The 14727-nt window shown below is 48.6% G+C and overlaps 1 protein-coding gene across 2 annotated transcripts in view; it reads left to right on the top strand.

Annotated features, from left to right (window-relative positions):
* Positions 1 to 1489: 1489 nt before the first annotated feature.
* AGAP3 (ArfGAP with GTPase domain, ankyrin repeat and PH domain 3) overlaps positions 1490 to 14727 on the top strand; it is a 70424-nt gene continuing 57186 nt past the window's right edge. The window contains exons 1-6 of one of the 2 annotated variants that reach the window (XM_066585096.1): positions 1490 to 2699; positions 4985 to 5043; positions 5445 to 5532; positions 7694 to 7779; positions 9104 to 9245; positions 14528 to 14662. In XM_066585096.1, the coding sequence (XP_066441193.1) occupies positions 1889 to 2699; positions 4985 to 5043; positions 5445 to 5532; positions 7694 to 7779; positions 9104 to 9245; positions 14528 to 14662 (1321 nt within the window). In that variant the 5' untranslated portion in view covers positions 1490 to 1888. The remainder of the gene's footprint in view (positions 2700 to 4984; positions 5044 to 5444; positions 5533 to 7693; positions 7780 to 9103; positions 9246 to 14527; positions 14663 to 14727) is intronic. The other variant, XM_066585095.1, reaches the window with a different exon arrangement.

Here is a 14727-nt window from a genome sequence, read left to right as displayed (position 1 = left end):
CAATTGGTGGCGCTGCAGAGGTATTATTCCACTTTATTTGCATATTACCTAGAGGAGCATGCATGGCCTTATAAGTCTCCTCACTCACCTCCTAGGCGCTCTCCTCAATGAGAGACAATACCCCTCCTGACAAACTTGACTAGAAAATGAACACCTAACCCCAAGCAGATCTTAGCTGGTCAGAACTGAGATCACATGACCATCTGAGTTAACAGAGGCCAGGAGCTTCAGACAGAAAGTAATAACTAACCAAGCTAACACTAGCGCCGTTATATATAACGGGGGGATAGCTATATAATGAATGAGTGGCCACTTAAAGGGGTTGTCCCGCGGCAGCAAGTGGGGTTATACTCTTCTGTATGGCCATATTAATGCACTTTGTAATATACATCGTGCATTAAATATGAGCCATACAGAAGTTATTCACTTACCCACTCCGTTGCTGGCGTCCCCGTCTCCATGGTGCCGTGTAATTTCTGTGTCTTCTGGCTGCTTTAGACGCGCTTGCGCTGTGCGGTCTTCTGCCTGGTGAATGGGGCCGCTCTGGCACGCTCGCGCCGGAGAGCTGGTCTGCACGTCGTCATCGTAGCTCCGCCTCCGTCACGTGGTGCCGATCAGCCAATTAGGTGGCTGTATCAGCAGTGGAACGCAAGAGAGAAGAAAATCCACGGTGCACCATGGGAGAAGACCCGCGGTGCACCGTGGGAGAAGACCAGCGGCGCCATCTTTAAAATAAGAAATGAAGAAGCTGCAGAACGGGGATGCAGGTAAGCGAAATGTTATTTTTAAAAACTAACAAATGCATTCTTTTTAACAGGGCATAATGCAGGGGTCTATTGAAAAAAAAATTTCTATTTCGCCGCGGGACAACCCCTTTAATTTATCATGTTGTAGGTGAAGAAATAGGATGGGTTACAAGTTCTGTAAACCGTAGTGTCAGTATCCTAGTTCTACCACTATTTTCTTTAATTTTATAAATGATGAGTAAAATTGAGGTTGTCCCATGATTAAAATTAATTTACTCTGTAAGATCATGCCAAACCTAATTCTTCTACTGGAATAAGTTAATAATAACTCCTCTTGTGTTTAGATATTGCTGTTACTTGTAATGGTGCCACCTGGTGTTGCTTGCTTGTTATGACGCCCACCTCTGTTATGGCATCATGTCTTCCTCCTGTTGTTCCATACTTGTCATGGCTAGCTATGATGTTCCACACTTGTTACGGCACCAGAAATGAAGAACAGCAGGGGGCGCCATAGCAGATGCTGCTGTAAGAAGTGTGGAAAAGCAGAGGGTGCAGTAACCAGTTGGGCCAGCAGGGAGCACCATAACAAGTGTAGAACAGCAGGGGGCTTCGTAACAAGCGTTCTTTACGTATATACGAGAAAATGCTTCTAATTGGAGAGACGTCTTATGTTTTCTCCGATCTAAAAAGGAAATCTAATACTTCTTCATGAGTCCATCCCTTTCAGCGAATGCGGTTATAATGAGCAGGAGCCCAAATAAAGAGGTCTATGTGCTTGTGGAAGGCGCAGGTTGGGTCTTTTCCATGGGTATAGGAAGAATTCTCCTCCTGCCTGAACTTGGTGGTGTATGTGGCGGTATGTTTCCCTGTGCGTCTCCCCGGCCTCTCCCTGCACAACCTGTTATTGGCACACATGTTCTAACACGCTGGGAGTAGCAGGACAGCAAGCAAAAGAACCCGTGAATCTTCCAGAGGTGTGTCCCCACTCCCTCCCTTCTGTCAGTGCTCCGCTCCCAATTTTACGTGACTTTTAAGGCCCGCTGCAGTCGCTCACCTTTACAGATTTTAGCAATGACCTCGGGACGACGGTTGCGCGGTGCATTCTGCTTTGGCTCCAGGGAACATACTACTTGCTTTACACCATGAGAACATACAGGAGTGTGGAGTTAGGACATGTTTCTCCTCCGGAAACAATGGAGCTCTCTACTCACCATGCAAAGACTGTTGCAGATCCTTCCCCCAGCCGAGCCGTACAAGCTGCCATCCATGCATCCAAGCAACAAAAACGGAGGCCCAAAAGCCTCTGCTCAGTGGGCAGTGGGGTTACAAGCTCCAAAAGAGAAACCAATTCAACTTCTTTGGGGGGGTTGCTAGACCTCCTGAAGCACAGGTCTGGAAAGAAGTGCGAGTCCTTGGGAGGCGTACAAGACTACAAAGCAAGGCATGGCACAAATGCATCCCGACCCCTGAGTATGAGTGTCCTGGATATAAACCGGCTTAGCGGAGTACAAGGGTCATCATCTTGCAAGAGAGAGTTCAGCCGTAGCTCCGGGTTTCTGCGCGGAGCATCTGTGTTTAGCAGTCAGCGGTGGAACGTGTTTGGGGGCAAAACTCCAGAGTCGCAGTCCAAAACGAACCTCTCAACTCTACGCAAGAGCTTCAGCTTCCGACTCCGACGTGGAGTGGACTTCAGAAAGGACGGTGGATATTGGGAGAATGGGTTGAAGAGTCGTAGCGAGGCAGACAGCTGCTCTCTGCAAGCCGCTTCATCACGTAGGGATCTCCTCATTTCGGGGGTTCCATTAGTTGAAAGCAAAGAAAACCGATCAAGCCTGTGGAAGATAATCACCGGACCTTTCAGAAAGAAGGAATTCAGCACTGGAAACGGTTGGCCAAGTGGTGATTGTGTCCAAGCATCTGAGCCGGTTTTGGTGGGGATAGCATGCAATTTAGGTAAGTTCCAGGGGTCATATTTATCTGGTTGCCATTTATGTGGCCTTTTCCTGCTAGGGGCACTTCCATGGGCTCAGTCACCTCGCATGCATTGAGAGGAAGCGTTCTACTAGAAGACATTCGACTTTTTATAGAAGATCTTATAAGGGCTTTCTGTATTGAGTCATCAAGAAAGATCAGAGTGTTTGTATTCCTAATATGTATCTGAGACTGAGATGTGGAGGTCTGAGGTGTCCTCTTTTGAGTCCAGGGTCACTCCAGGCTACTGTGAAGACCCATTAATCTGAAATTATGAGTTTTCTGATGAATACAGGCCATCATTTTGTAAACACTTCTTCCTGGAAACACCCAGAAACTGAGTTATTTCTAATGTTAGTGACCAATGTCTCATGAGTCAGGCCTCCTGTGCTTCACCCACTAATAGGTCATCAAGTAGATTTATACAAGGCAAGAATATTTATCACTTTATTTTCCTATAGCTGGAATGAAAAGAATTGCTTCAACTTTTAAGTGATAATTTCATTGGATGGGGGAGAAAAGAAGGATTCATGCAAATGAAGGAGATGGAAGTAATAGAGCAATCCATGACGGGAAAGGGGATAGCAGATCCATGTAAGGGAAAGAGAGATATAGCAGGTCCATACAAGGTATAGCAGGTTTTTACAAGGGGAAGAAAGGGATAGGAGGTCTTTGCAGGGGAAAGAGGCAAAGGACAGGGAAAAATATGATAGAATCAATTATCCAGATGTTTCATCTTATCTGTTCATTGTGCTCGGAGGGGAGAAAAGAGGGATCTATGCAAACCATAATGGCTGGTAGAGCAAGGAAAAGTAAAGGGCCCAGGCACAGCAAAGAGTGAAATAGAAGGACCTATAAAAGGGAAGGTTTGTAGGATCGGAAATCTATGAAAGGGAAAGATGGGAGATAGAAGATCCATAATAGGGAAAAATAGGGGATCCATGAAAGGGAAGGGTGGAGTATTATGGGATCCATGAAAGGGAAGGATGGGGGGATAGAAGATCCATGGAAGGGAAGGATGGGGGGGATAGAAGATCCATGGAAGGGAAGGATGGGGGGGATAGAAGATCCATGGAAGGGAAGGATGGGGGGGATAGAAGATCCATGAAAGGGAAGGATGGGGGGATAGAAGATCCATGAAAAGGAAGGATGGAGGATTGAGGGATCCATGAAAGGAAGGATGGAGGATTGAGGGATCCATGAAGGGAAGGATGGAGGATTGAGGGATCCATGAAGGGAAGGATGGAGGATTGAGGGATCCATGAAGGGAAGGATGGAGGATTGAGGGATCCATGAAAGGAAGGATGGAGGATTGAGGGATCCATTAAAGGAAGGATGGAGGATTGAGGGATCCATGAAAGGAAGGATGGAGGATTGAGGGATCCATGAAAGGAAGGATGGAGGATTGAGGGATCCATGAAAGGAAGGATGGAGGATTGAGGGATCCATGAAAGGAAGGATGGAGGATTGAGGGATCCATGAAAGGAAGGATGGAGGATTGAGGGATCCATGAAAGGAAGGATGGAGGATTGAGGGATCCATGAAAGGAAGGATGGAGGATTGAGGGATCCATGAAAGGAAGGATGGAGGATTGAGGGATCCATGAAAGGAAGGATGGAGGATTGAGGGATCCATGAAAGGAAGGATGGAGGATTGAGGGATCCATGAAGGGAAGGATGGAGGATTGAGGGATCCATGAAGGGAAGGATTGAGGATTGAGGGATCCATGAAGGGAAGGATGGAGGATTGAGGGATCCATGAAGGGAAGGATGGAGGATTGAGGGATCCATGAAAGGAAGGATGGAGGATTGAGGGATCCATGAAGGGAAGGATGGAGGATTGAGGGATCCATGAAGGGAAGGATGGAGGATTGAGGGATCCATGAAGGGAAGGATGGAGGATTGAGGGATCCATGAAGGGAAGGGTGGAGGATTGAGGGATCCATGAAAGGGAAGGATGGGGGGATAGAAGATCCATGAAAGGGAAGGATGGGGGGATAGAAGATCCATGAAAGGGAAGGATGAAGGATTGAGGGATCCATGAAAGGAAGGATGGAGGATTGAGGGATCCATGAAAGGAAGGATGGAGGATTGAGGGATCCATGAAATTAAGGATGGAGGATTGAGGGATCCATGCAAGGGAATGGTGGGAAATATAGGTCCATGTGATGGTCCAGGCAAGATGTGAGATGGGAGGTGGCACAAGATAGTGATGCTGGTGTACAAATATACGCAATTCTGATTAATTTTTTTTCTTCCTTGTTTCAGACTCGTTTGTGAACAGTCAGGAGTGGACCCTGAGTCGCTCTGTGCCGGAGCTTAAAGTGGTAAGAGCCTAAATGTTTTGTGCCTAGCCCATAAGAATAGAGGACAATGTGATAGGCAATAGCTGCCATACTGTATATATGTAGAACACCGCGCTCCGGGCCTTCCTCTACAGTGTACTAATCGTCAGACTTTATAATTCAGTCGTGTAGAGTTATCCCGATAGATGCTCTATGCTATGGAGCGGGGGTACGAGGGGCTGTGGAGTCTACAGTAACATTTAGGGCATGAACACAAGCGGGCAGCCTGATGCCCTCAGTAGCCATAAGATAGAGATGCCATACCTCTTCTTCTCCCTGGGGTCATGTCAGGTTAGTCCTTGTCTGACGTTCTCCTCTCTTATTTATAACTTGGTTTCTCTTACTGAGAACAATCGCATTTTAATCCTTTCATTGTTTTGCAGGGCATTGTGGGTAATCTTTCCAGTGGGAAATCCGCATTGGTTCATCGATACCTTACAGGAACATATGTTCAGGAAGAATCTCCTGAAGGTAGGTGATCATCAGATGTGTTTGGGCCACGGTAAGTGCTGCAGTCCTGCTGGCACAGGAAGTACTGGACAGAGCCCGTCGCTACCTTGCTGTGTGGCGGGCTCTGTAGCTGCAGTGCTATGCAGTGGTTTCTGTAGCTGCAGTGCCATGCGATGTCTCCTTCTACGGTGCTTTGTGGTGGTCTCTGTTGCTGCAGTGCTGTGCCAGGAAAGACCCTCTGGCATGCCTCAGACATACATAGGGAACCAGTCACCAGATGGATGCCAGAAGACTGTCCCTTCAACATACATGGTGCCAGTATTTGTTGCTTTATTTCAGGTGAAGCACTGAACAATCCGTGTATAAACTGCCTGACCGGTGAACGAGCCGGCACTGATTTTTATGCCAGCTGAAATTGAATGACGAACGAGAACCTCACTTAAGGACCAAGTGCTGTAAATTTACAGAGCTTGGTCATTGGCTTTAATCCGGTCCGATATTAAAAATATGGCACGGGATTAACCCTTTCCAATCCATTTATTTTTTCTCATCCATTCTCCCCAGCTCCAGATAAATTGGAGCTGGGGAGAATGGAGGAGAAAAAATAAGTTTTTCCTTTACCCTCCTGATCTGACAGTTCAGGAGGGTGCAGGTGGTCACTACACCGTGGGGGAAATGTGGAAGTAACTATTACTTTCACATTCTCCCTTCAGCCTCTCGGCTCGGCGATCACATGACAGCTGGGGGTCAGGTGACAACGGCGGTCACATGATCGCCGGGCGAAATGCGGAAGTAATACTTCTGCATTCTCCCTTCAGGCTCCTGACTCGGCGTTCATGTGACCGTTGGGGGTCAGGTGACACTGGCGGTCACATGAACGCCGGCTGGAATCTCCGTGCATTACATAGCGCTAATTGACCGCTATGTAATGTGTAAAGGAGAAGGCAGAAAGGGTTTTTAACCTTGAGGACCAGTGCAGGAGTGCCAGGAAGTGTCTGATGATCGGGTGCAGATGCACTCCTGCACATCAAAGCTGTGGAGGAAAATGATGATGTCGGGGCAGGCCCGACATTGGATTGGAAAGGGTTAAAGCCTCTTCTGCTGCAATCAAGCAGCTAAGAACACTGAGGAGAAGGGAGAAGCGGTTTTTAACCATTTCTGCCTTTTCCTTTCCGGGGTACATAGTGCTCAATGAGCATCATGTACTAAGAAGTGAAAGCGGAAGTGTTTCTTCCACTACGCGAGCCGGCAATCAGGTAACCACCAAGTCCTCCTGTTACAGCAGAAGTGCAGGGTCCTAGCAGACGCTGATCAGCTCTGCTGTAACAAGGGACATGGCGGCTACATGATCTATTGTATTGTCACAACAGGGGAATGTTTTCCCCTCTAACTGGGGCTCCTATGGATGCCCCAGCTACAGTGGAGAAGTGTGTAATAAAAAAAAAAGACAATGTGAGTGTCCCCCAGAGACCTTATATGACATAATGGATACATAGATGGTAAAAAAATAAATAGTTACAGAATAAAATAAAAATATATACATAAGAAATAAAATGACCGAAAGCCGACGCCAACCAAAACCGTCGCCGTATGCACCCTGTAATCCAAAACCATACATATTATGTATCAAATGTACGAAACAAAATGAAGAACCCAATACCAAACTGTATTTTAGTGTAAATATACTAATTAAAAGAAAAACTATAAATGTAAAAAGAAAATTTCTTTTTAATTTTTAAAATAAAACTAAAAAGGGAGGAAAAAAGTCAATGAAAAATATATAAAAAAATAGCCCTATAGGTCACGGGGAAAAAACGCAGCAAAAATAATTTTGGTAGCTGAAGAAAAAAAAAATAGGGCAGTAAAACCACCACATGGGTAAAATCCCTAAAGTGTCTGGTCCTTAAGGGGTTAAACTGAATGATTATCGTTCTCTTTCATTCATTTGAATGATTTTGTAAACAATCATCGTTCCATCTAAATACACCATTAGATCACATGGTAGAATCGGGGATCAGGGGAAGATTCACAGACAAGAAATGGTGGTCAGGAGCAAAAGTGCCGGGGTAAAGCTAATCATCAGGGGCAACGGGGTAAACCCAGTGATGCCGTGGTTTAAGTGACTTCAGTCTGGAGACTTCGGATTACTATCTTGTCACACTCATCCATTCACTCATTTTAGGAGGAAGATTCAAGAAGGAAATTGTAGTTGATGGACAGAGTTATCTTCTACTAATCAGAGATGAGGGGGGACCCCCGGAGATGCAGGTGATTATTGTATGTGTGGTGCCTGTATGTACACTAGCGTATACTGTATGCGCCGTAGTGTGTGTGTGTGTGTGTGTGTGTGTGTGTGTATATATATATCAGTGTGTGTATTCTCTGTATGTACAGTAGTGTATTATTGTCTATATGCATTCAAGGTGATTCAAAAGTCAGGGCCACCTGGCATATCTTCTGAACGAAAGGAGATTCTGAACACTTAGATGGTTGGGCTAAAACTTTTTGGCATTATGGTGGTGCCTGTTGGCCATTTTGGATTCAGCTCAAGAAACTTCATTGGAAAGAAGGTCATGGGCTACGTGATTTAAAGGTAGAATTTCATCATAATATGTCGGGTGCAATTATTTTTTTCAAAACCTGCAACCATTTATGAATTTCGGATGACCAGTTCTGGGTTTGTCCTGGACTCTACCAGTTTCTCTGAACTTCCTGACAGTTGGTGCGCTCACTGTCCGTCTTGCTGGGTGTTCTTGATTGAAAGCCTGAGTCACTTCACGTAAACTGCTGTTAGCAACCATCTGGATGATCTCAATTCTGTCCTGGATTGTTGCAACTTCTGGTACCTAAAAGGCAAGTGATTTAGTGATGAAATTCTGTCCTTAAATGATGTATCGCATGCCCCCCTTTCCATTAACCCTTTTCAATCCAATTTGTAATTGGATTGGAAAGGGTTAATGGAAAGGGGGGCATGGATTTCCTAGGGGGGCTTACTCTTTTTCTTCTGTTATACAACAGCGCTATATACCAGCTAAAGCCATGAGGTGACACGTTGGATAGGCTCCAACAGCAGAGAGGCTGGCAATATACAGTAAGAGAAAACCGACGGACGTCTTCCAACATCGGAGCTGTACAGCCTTAAATCATAATGTCTTCAGACGTCAGACAGTGGATTGGAGAGGGTTAAAAAAATTTTGGACTTCATCCAAGTTGCTTGCCACCAGGATGGCCGACAGGCACCACTATAGTGTTGAAAAGTTTTCACCCACCCATTTAAGTGTTTTACAACGTTTCCTTCTTGTAGCTCTGTTCAAAAGATATATTCTGGGTGGCCCTGACTATTGAATCACCCTGTATATTATCTGTGTGCTCCACAGTATGTGTGTATATTTTCTGTGTAAGCATTGGTGTATTGTCTGTATGTGCAGTGGTGCTCGGACTGCCTGGGCATATTCTCTGCATTGGGAAATTGTGCCCATCCGTGGCGTAATCTGATTACCCATAGTATACTGGTGTTGGGCATGTTGACCAGTAACCCCTTCCCCTCTCACCCCCCTCACTTGACTCCTTACGGCATTTCTCTCTCTTGCAGTTTGCTGCTTGGGTTGACGCTGTTGTCTTTGTGTTCAGTCTTGAAGATGAGATCAGTTTCCAAACCGTATTTAATTATTATGCGCGCCTGTCCAGTTACCGCAACACAGCTGACGTTCCCATGGTCCTCGTCGGGACTCAAGGTATGGATGGGTTTCTTGTATTTCAATGCAGTCAAAAGCAGACTATATAGTACTTACTGCCGCACTCATCATGGAAAGCTGTTGAAAATCTGCCCCTCCAAAGGAATTATTGGCACACTGTAATCTTGGCCAAAATCAATCTTATAAAGTAAATTGGAATGCGGGGACTTATGAGAGACGAGAAATATTTAGCTTGTTCATCTTGCAGATAAGATGTCTCATGTGATCTTATAACATGTATAAATATATGTGTGGTCAATACACGGACCAAGGAGCTGTTATATAGGTGAGGAGACGTCAATACAGGGAAGGGCTCCTCTGCAATAAGAGGAGTCGCAGTATGAAGAGAGTAATGACACCGACAGCAGAAAAATGCTTATCTAATGACCGATGACATCAAGTGTTATAAATAATATACCAATGAATGATGGGTAATTGACTTGGTGGACCAGTGTCTGTTTTCAAGCTAAATAACTATGTAATATGCATCAGAATTATTTGCACCCCTGGAGAATATTTGAGACAATTGCAGCTCGATGACCATTTCTTGTTTCCCTGTGGTATAAATATATGAGGTTCACGTATGGAAAGTCTACATAAAAAAAATAAAAAAAGTCTTCTCCAGTGAGACAAATGGTTGCAGATATCCAAAGCAGATAAAAAAAAATAATAATTGGTTAAAATGACCATTAAGCACCATAAAGACAAATGTATGAGGAGGAGGAAGCCTGAGCGTACTGCCCCCACATACAGCAGAGGAGAGCTGAGCATACCACCCCCAACATACAGCAGAGGAGAGCTGAGCATACCTCCCCTACATACAGCAGAGGAGAGCTGAGCATACCTCCCCTACATACAGCAGAGGAGAGCTGAGCATACCTCCCCTACATACAGCAGAGGAGAGCTGAGCATACCTCCCCTACATACAGCAGAGGAGAGCTGAGCATACCTCCCCTACATACAGCAGAGGAGAGCTGAGCATACCTCCCCTACATACAGCAGAGGAGAGCTGAACATACCGCCCCCACATACATCAGTGAAGAGCTGAGCGTACTGCCCCCACATACAGCAGAAAAGAGCTGAGCGTACTGCCCCCACATACAGCAGAAAAGAGCTGAGCGTACCGCCCCCACATACAGTAGAGGAGAGCTGAGCGTACCGCCCCCACATACAGCAGAGGAGAGCTGAGCGTACCGCCCCCACATACAGCAGAGGAGAGCTGAGCGTACCGCCCCCACATACAGCAGAGGAGAGCTGAGCGTACCGCCCCCACATACAGCAGAGGAGAGCTGAGCATACCGCCCCCACATACAGCAGAGGAAAGCTGAGCATACCGCCCCCACATACAGCAGAGGAGAGCTGAGCATACCGCCCCTACATACAGCAGAGGAGAGCTGAGCATACCGCCCCTACATACAGCAGAGGAGAGCTGAGCATACCGCCCCCACATACAGCAGAGGAGAGCTGAGCGTACCGCCCCCACATACAGCAGAGGAGAGCTGAGCGTACCGCCCCCACATACAGCAGAGGAGAGCTGAGCGTACCGCCCCCACATACAGCAGAGGAGAGCTGAGCATACCGCCCCCACATACAGCAGAGGAGAGCTGAGCATACCGCCCCCACATACAGCAGAGGAGAGCTGAGCATACCGCCACCATATACAGCAGAGGAGAGCTGGCCATACCTCTCCCACATACAGCAGAGGAGAGCTGAGCATACCTTCCCCTCATACAGCACAGGTGAGCTGAGCATACCGCCCCCACATACAGCACAGGTGAGCTGAGCATACCGCCCCCACATAAAGCACAGGTGAGCTGAGCATACCGCCCGCACATACAGCACAGGAGAGCTGAGCATACCGCCCCCACATACAGCAGGGGAGAGCTGACCATACCGCTCCCACATACAGCAGAGGAGAGCTGAGCATACCGCCCCCACATACAGCAGAGGAGAGCTGAGCATATTGCCCCCACATACAGCAGAGGAGAGCTGAGCATACCACCCCCACATACAGCAGAGGAAAGCTGGCCATACCGCCCCCACATACAGCAGAGGAGAGCTGAGCATACCGCCCCCACATACAGCAGAGGAGAGCTGAGCATACCGCCCCCACATACAGCAGAGGAGAGCTGAGCATACCGCCCCCACATACAGCAGAGGAGAGCTGGCCATACCTCTCCCACATACAGCAGAGGAGAGCTGGCCATACCTCTCCCACATACAGCAGAGAAGAGCTGAGCATACCTTCCCCTCATACAGCACAGGTGAGCTGAGCATACCGCCCCCACATACAGCACAGGTGAGCTGAGCATACCGCCCCCACATACAGCACAGGTGAGCTGAGCATACCGCCCCCACATAAAGCACAGGAGAGCTGAGCATACCGCCCCCACATACAGCACAGGAGAGCTGAGCATACCGCCCCCACATACAGCACAGGAGAGCTGAGCATACCGCCCCCACATACAGCACAGGAGAGCTGAGCATACCGCCCCCACATACAGCACAGGAGAGCTGAGCATACCGCCCCCACATACAGCACAGGAGAGCTGAGCATACCGCCCCTACATACAGCACAGGAGAGCTGAGCATACCGCCCCCACATACAGCACAGAAGAGCTGAGCATACCGCCCCCACATACAGCAGAGGAGAGCTGAGCATACCGCCCCCACATACAGCAGAGGAGAGCTGAGCATACCGCCCCCACATACAGCAGAGGAGAGCTGAGCATACCGCCCCCACATACAGCAGAGGAGAGCTGAGCATACCGCCCCCACATACAGCAGAGGAGAGCTGAGCATACCGCCCCCACATACAGCAGAGGAGAGCTGGCCATACCTCTCCCACATACAGCAGAGGAGAGCTGGCCATACCTCTCCCACATACAGCAGAGGAGAGCTGAGCATACCTTCCCCTCATACAGCACAGGTGAGCTGAGCATACCGCCCCCACATACAGCACAGGAGAGCTGAGCATACCGCCCCCACATACAGCACAGGAGAGCTGAGCATACCGCCCCCACATACAGCACAGGAGAGCTGAGCATACCGCCCCCACATACAGCACAGGAGAGCTGAGCATACCGCCCCCACATACAGCACAGGAGAGCTGAGCATACCGCCCCCACATACAGCACAGGAGAGCTGAGCATACCGCCCCCACATACAGCACAGGAGAGCTGAGCATACCGCCCCCACATACAGCACAGGAGAGCTGAGCATACCGCCCCTACATACAGCACAGGAGAGCTGAGCATACCGCCCCCACATACAGCACAGAAGAGCTGAGCATACCGCCCCCACATACAGCAGAGGAGAGCTGAGCATACCGCCCCCACATACAGCAGAGGAGAGCTGAGCATACCGCCCCCACATACAGCAGAGGAGAGCTGAGCATACCGCCCCCACATACAGCAGAGGAGAGCTGAGCATACCGCCCCCACATACAGCAGAGGAGAGCTGAGCATACCGCCCCCACATACAGCAGAGGAGAGCTGAGCATACCGCCGCCACATACAGCAGAGGAGAGCTGGCCATACCTCTCCCACATACAGCAGAGGAGAGCTGAGCATACCGCCCCCACATACAGCAGAGGAGAGCTGAGCATACCGCCCCCACATACAGCAGAGGAGAGCTGAGCGTACCGCCCCCACATACAGCAGAGGAGAGCTGAGCGTACCGCCCCCACATACAGCAGAGGAGAGCTGAGCATACCGCCCCCACATACAGCAGAGGAGAGCTGAGCATACCGCCCCCACATACAGCAGAGGAGAGCTGGCCATACCTCTCCCACATACAGCAGAGGAGAGCTCAGCATACCTTCCCCTCATACAGCACAGGTGAGCTGAGCATACCGCCCCCACATACAGCACAGGTGAGCTGAGCATACCGCCCCCACATACAGCAGAGGAGAGCTGACCATACAGCTCCCACATACAGCAGAGGAGAGCTGAGCATACCTTCCCCTCATACAGCAGAGGAGAGCTGAGCATACCTTCCCCTCATACAGCAGAGGAGAGCTGAGCATACCTTCCCCTCATACAGCAGAGGAGAGCTGAGCATACCTTCCCCTCATACAGCAGAGGAGAGCTGAGCATACCGCCCCCACATACAGCACAGGAGAGCTGAGCATACCGCCCCCACATACAGCACAGGAGAGCTGAGCATACCGCCCCCACATACTGCACAGGAGAGCTGAGCATACCGCCCCCACATACTGCACAGGAGAGCTGAGCATACCGCCCCCACATACAGCACAGGAGAGCTGAGCATACCGCCCCCACATACAGCACAGGAGAGCTGAGCATACCGCCCCCACATACAGCACAGGAGAGCTGAGCATACCGCCCCCACATACAGCACAGGAGAGCTGAGCATACCGCTCCCACATACAGCAGAGGAGAGCTGAGCATACTGATCACATATTTTAAATCTCTGCACATTCTGAGCTGAACAGTCCTGTGGGCGGAGCTATCAGTTATTGACAACCATCTATGTATCACTGTACGTGGAAAGGTAGCTGTCAACCACTGATGGCTCCGCCCACCGGACTGTTCAGCTCAAAGTGTGCAGAGGTTTAAATGAATAAAATATAAGTTATACTGATTCTTTTCCCATAAAGCTATCCATCCATCCGCTCGGCTCCTCCTGCTCTGTGACTTGTGCCTGCAGTTTGTATGTTACCGCTGACCGACTCCCTGTAAGTGCCAGAGCTGCCATGAGTATTTCTATGACCATGAGAGCGCCCCCATGATAGCAGTGTGCCAATCCACTGATGACTACATGCAGCAAGTCACACGTCCGCCTGTTCCATCTTCAGATCTGATGTTGTGCAGCTGCTCTGCTGCTATCAGTGTAGATCTGAATATCTGAGGTACTTTACCAGCACACTATTGAATCAATGCCATAAAGAATTCAGGCTATTCTGAAGAATCGGAAGGGTTCTACATCTGTTCTCAGTCGCCCCAATTCTCCAATCCATGCACTGTTTTATGGTGGACATACTTAAAGTGGAGGTTCCCATGAGGGGATCAGCTCTATACAAGTGCCAGGGGTGGTGGAATGACCTGGTGGGTCTCTTGGATGGTGTTGCTCTTGGGACATGTACTCTTCAATGTGCTGTGATATTACTGGTAATGTGAGGATTGAGGTCGGACATGATCAGGAGAGGGTACAGACAATAGCTGATGAATGGCAATATACATTGCATCAAGTGGTCCTATTGTAAATCTGATGGGAGTTTCATACACCACTATTAATCGAGTAATCCTGTTACATTCCAGATGCCATCAGTGCAACCAACCCACGAGTTATAGATGACTCCCGAGCACGAAAGCTATCCAATGACCTGAAGCGCTGCACTTATTATGAGACCTGCGCCACATATGGCCTGAATGTGGAACGTGTGTTCCAAGATGGTGAGGACCATGAAGTGGAGGAGGAGGATTGTTTTGGGTTTTTTTTGTTTCTTTTTTAGCTGTTG

This window comes from Eleutherodactylus coqui, chromosome 12 (genome assembly GCF_035609145.1).
Source record: "Eleutherodactylus coqui strain aEleCoq1 chromosome 12, aEleCoq1.hap1, whole genome shotgun sequence".
Lineage (NCBI taxonomy): Eukaryota > Metazoa > Chordata > Amphibia > Anura > Eleutherodactylidae > Eleutherodactylus > Eleutherodactylus coqui.
Note: the sequence above shows the minus strand (reverse complement) of the source record. Positions and strands in the feature narration are given on the sequence as shown.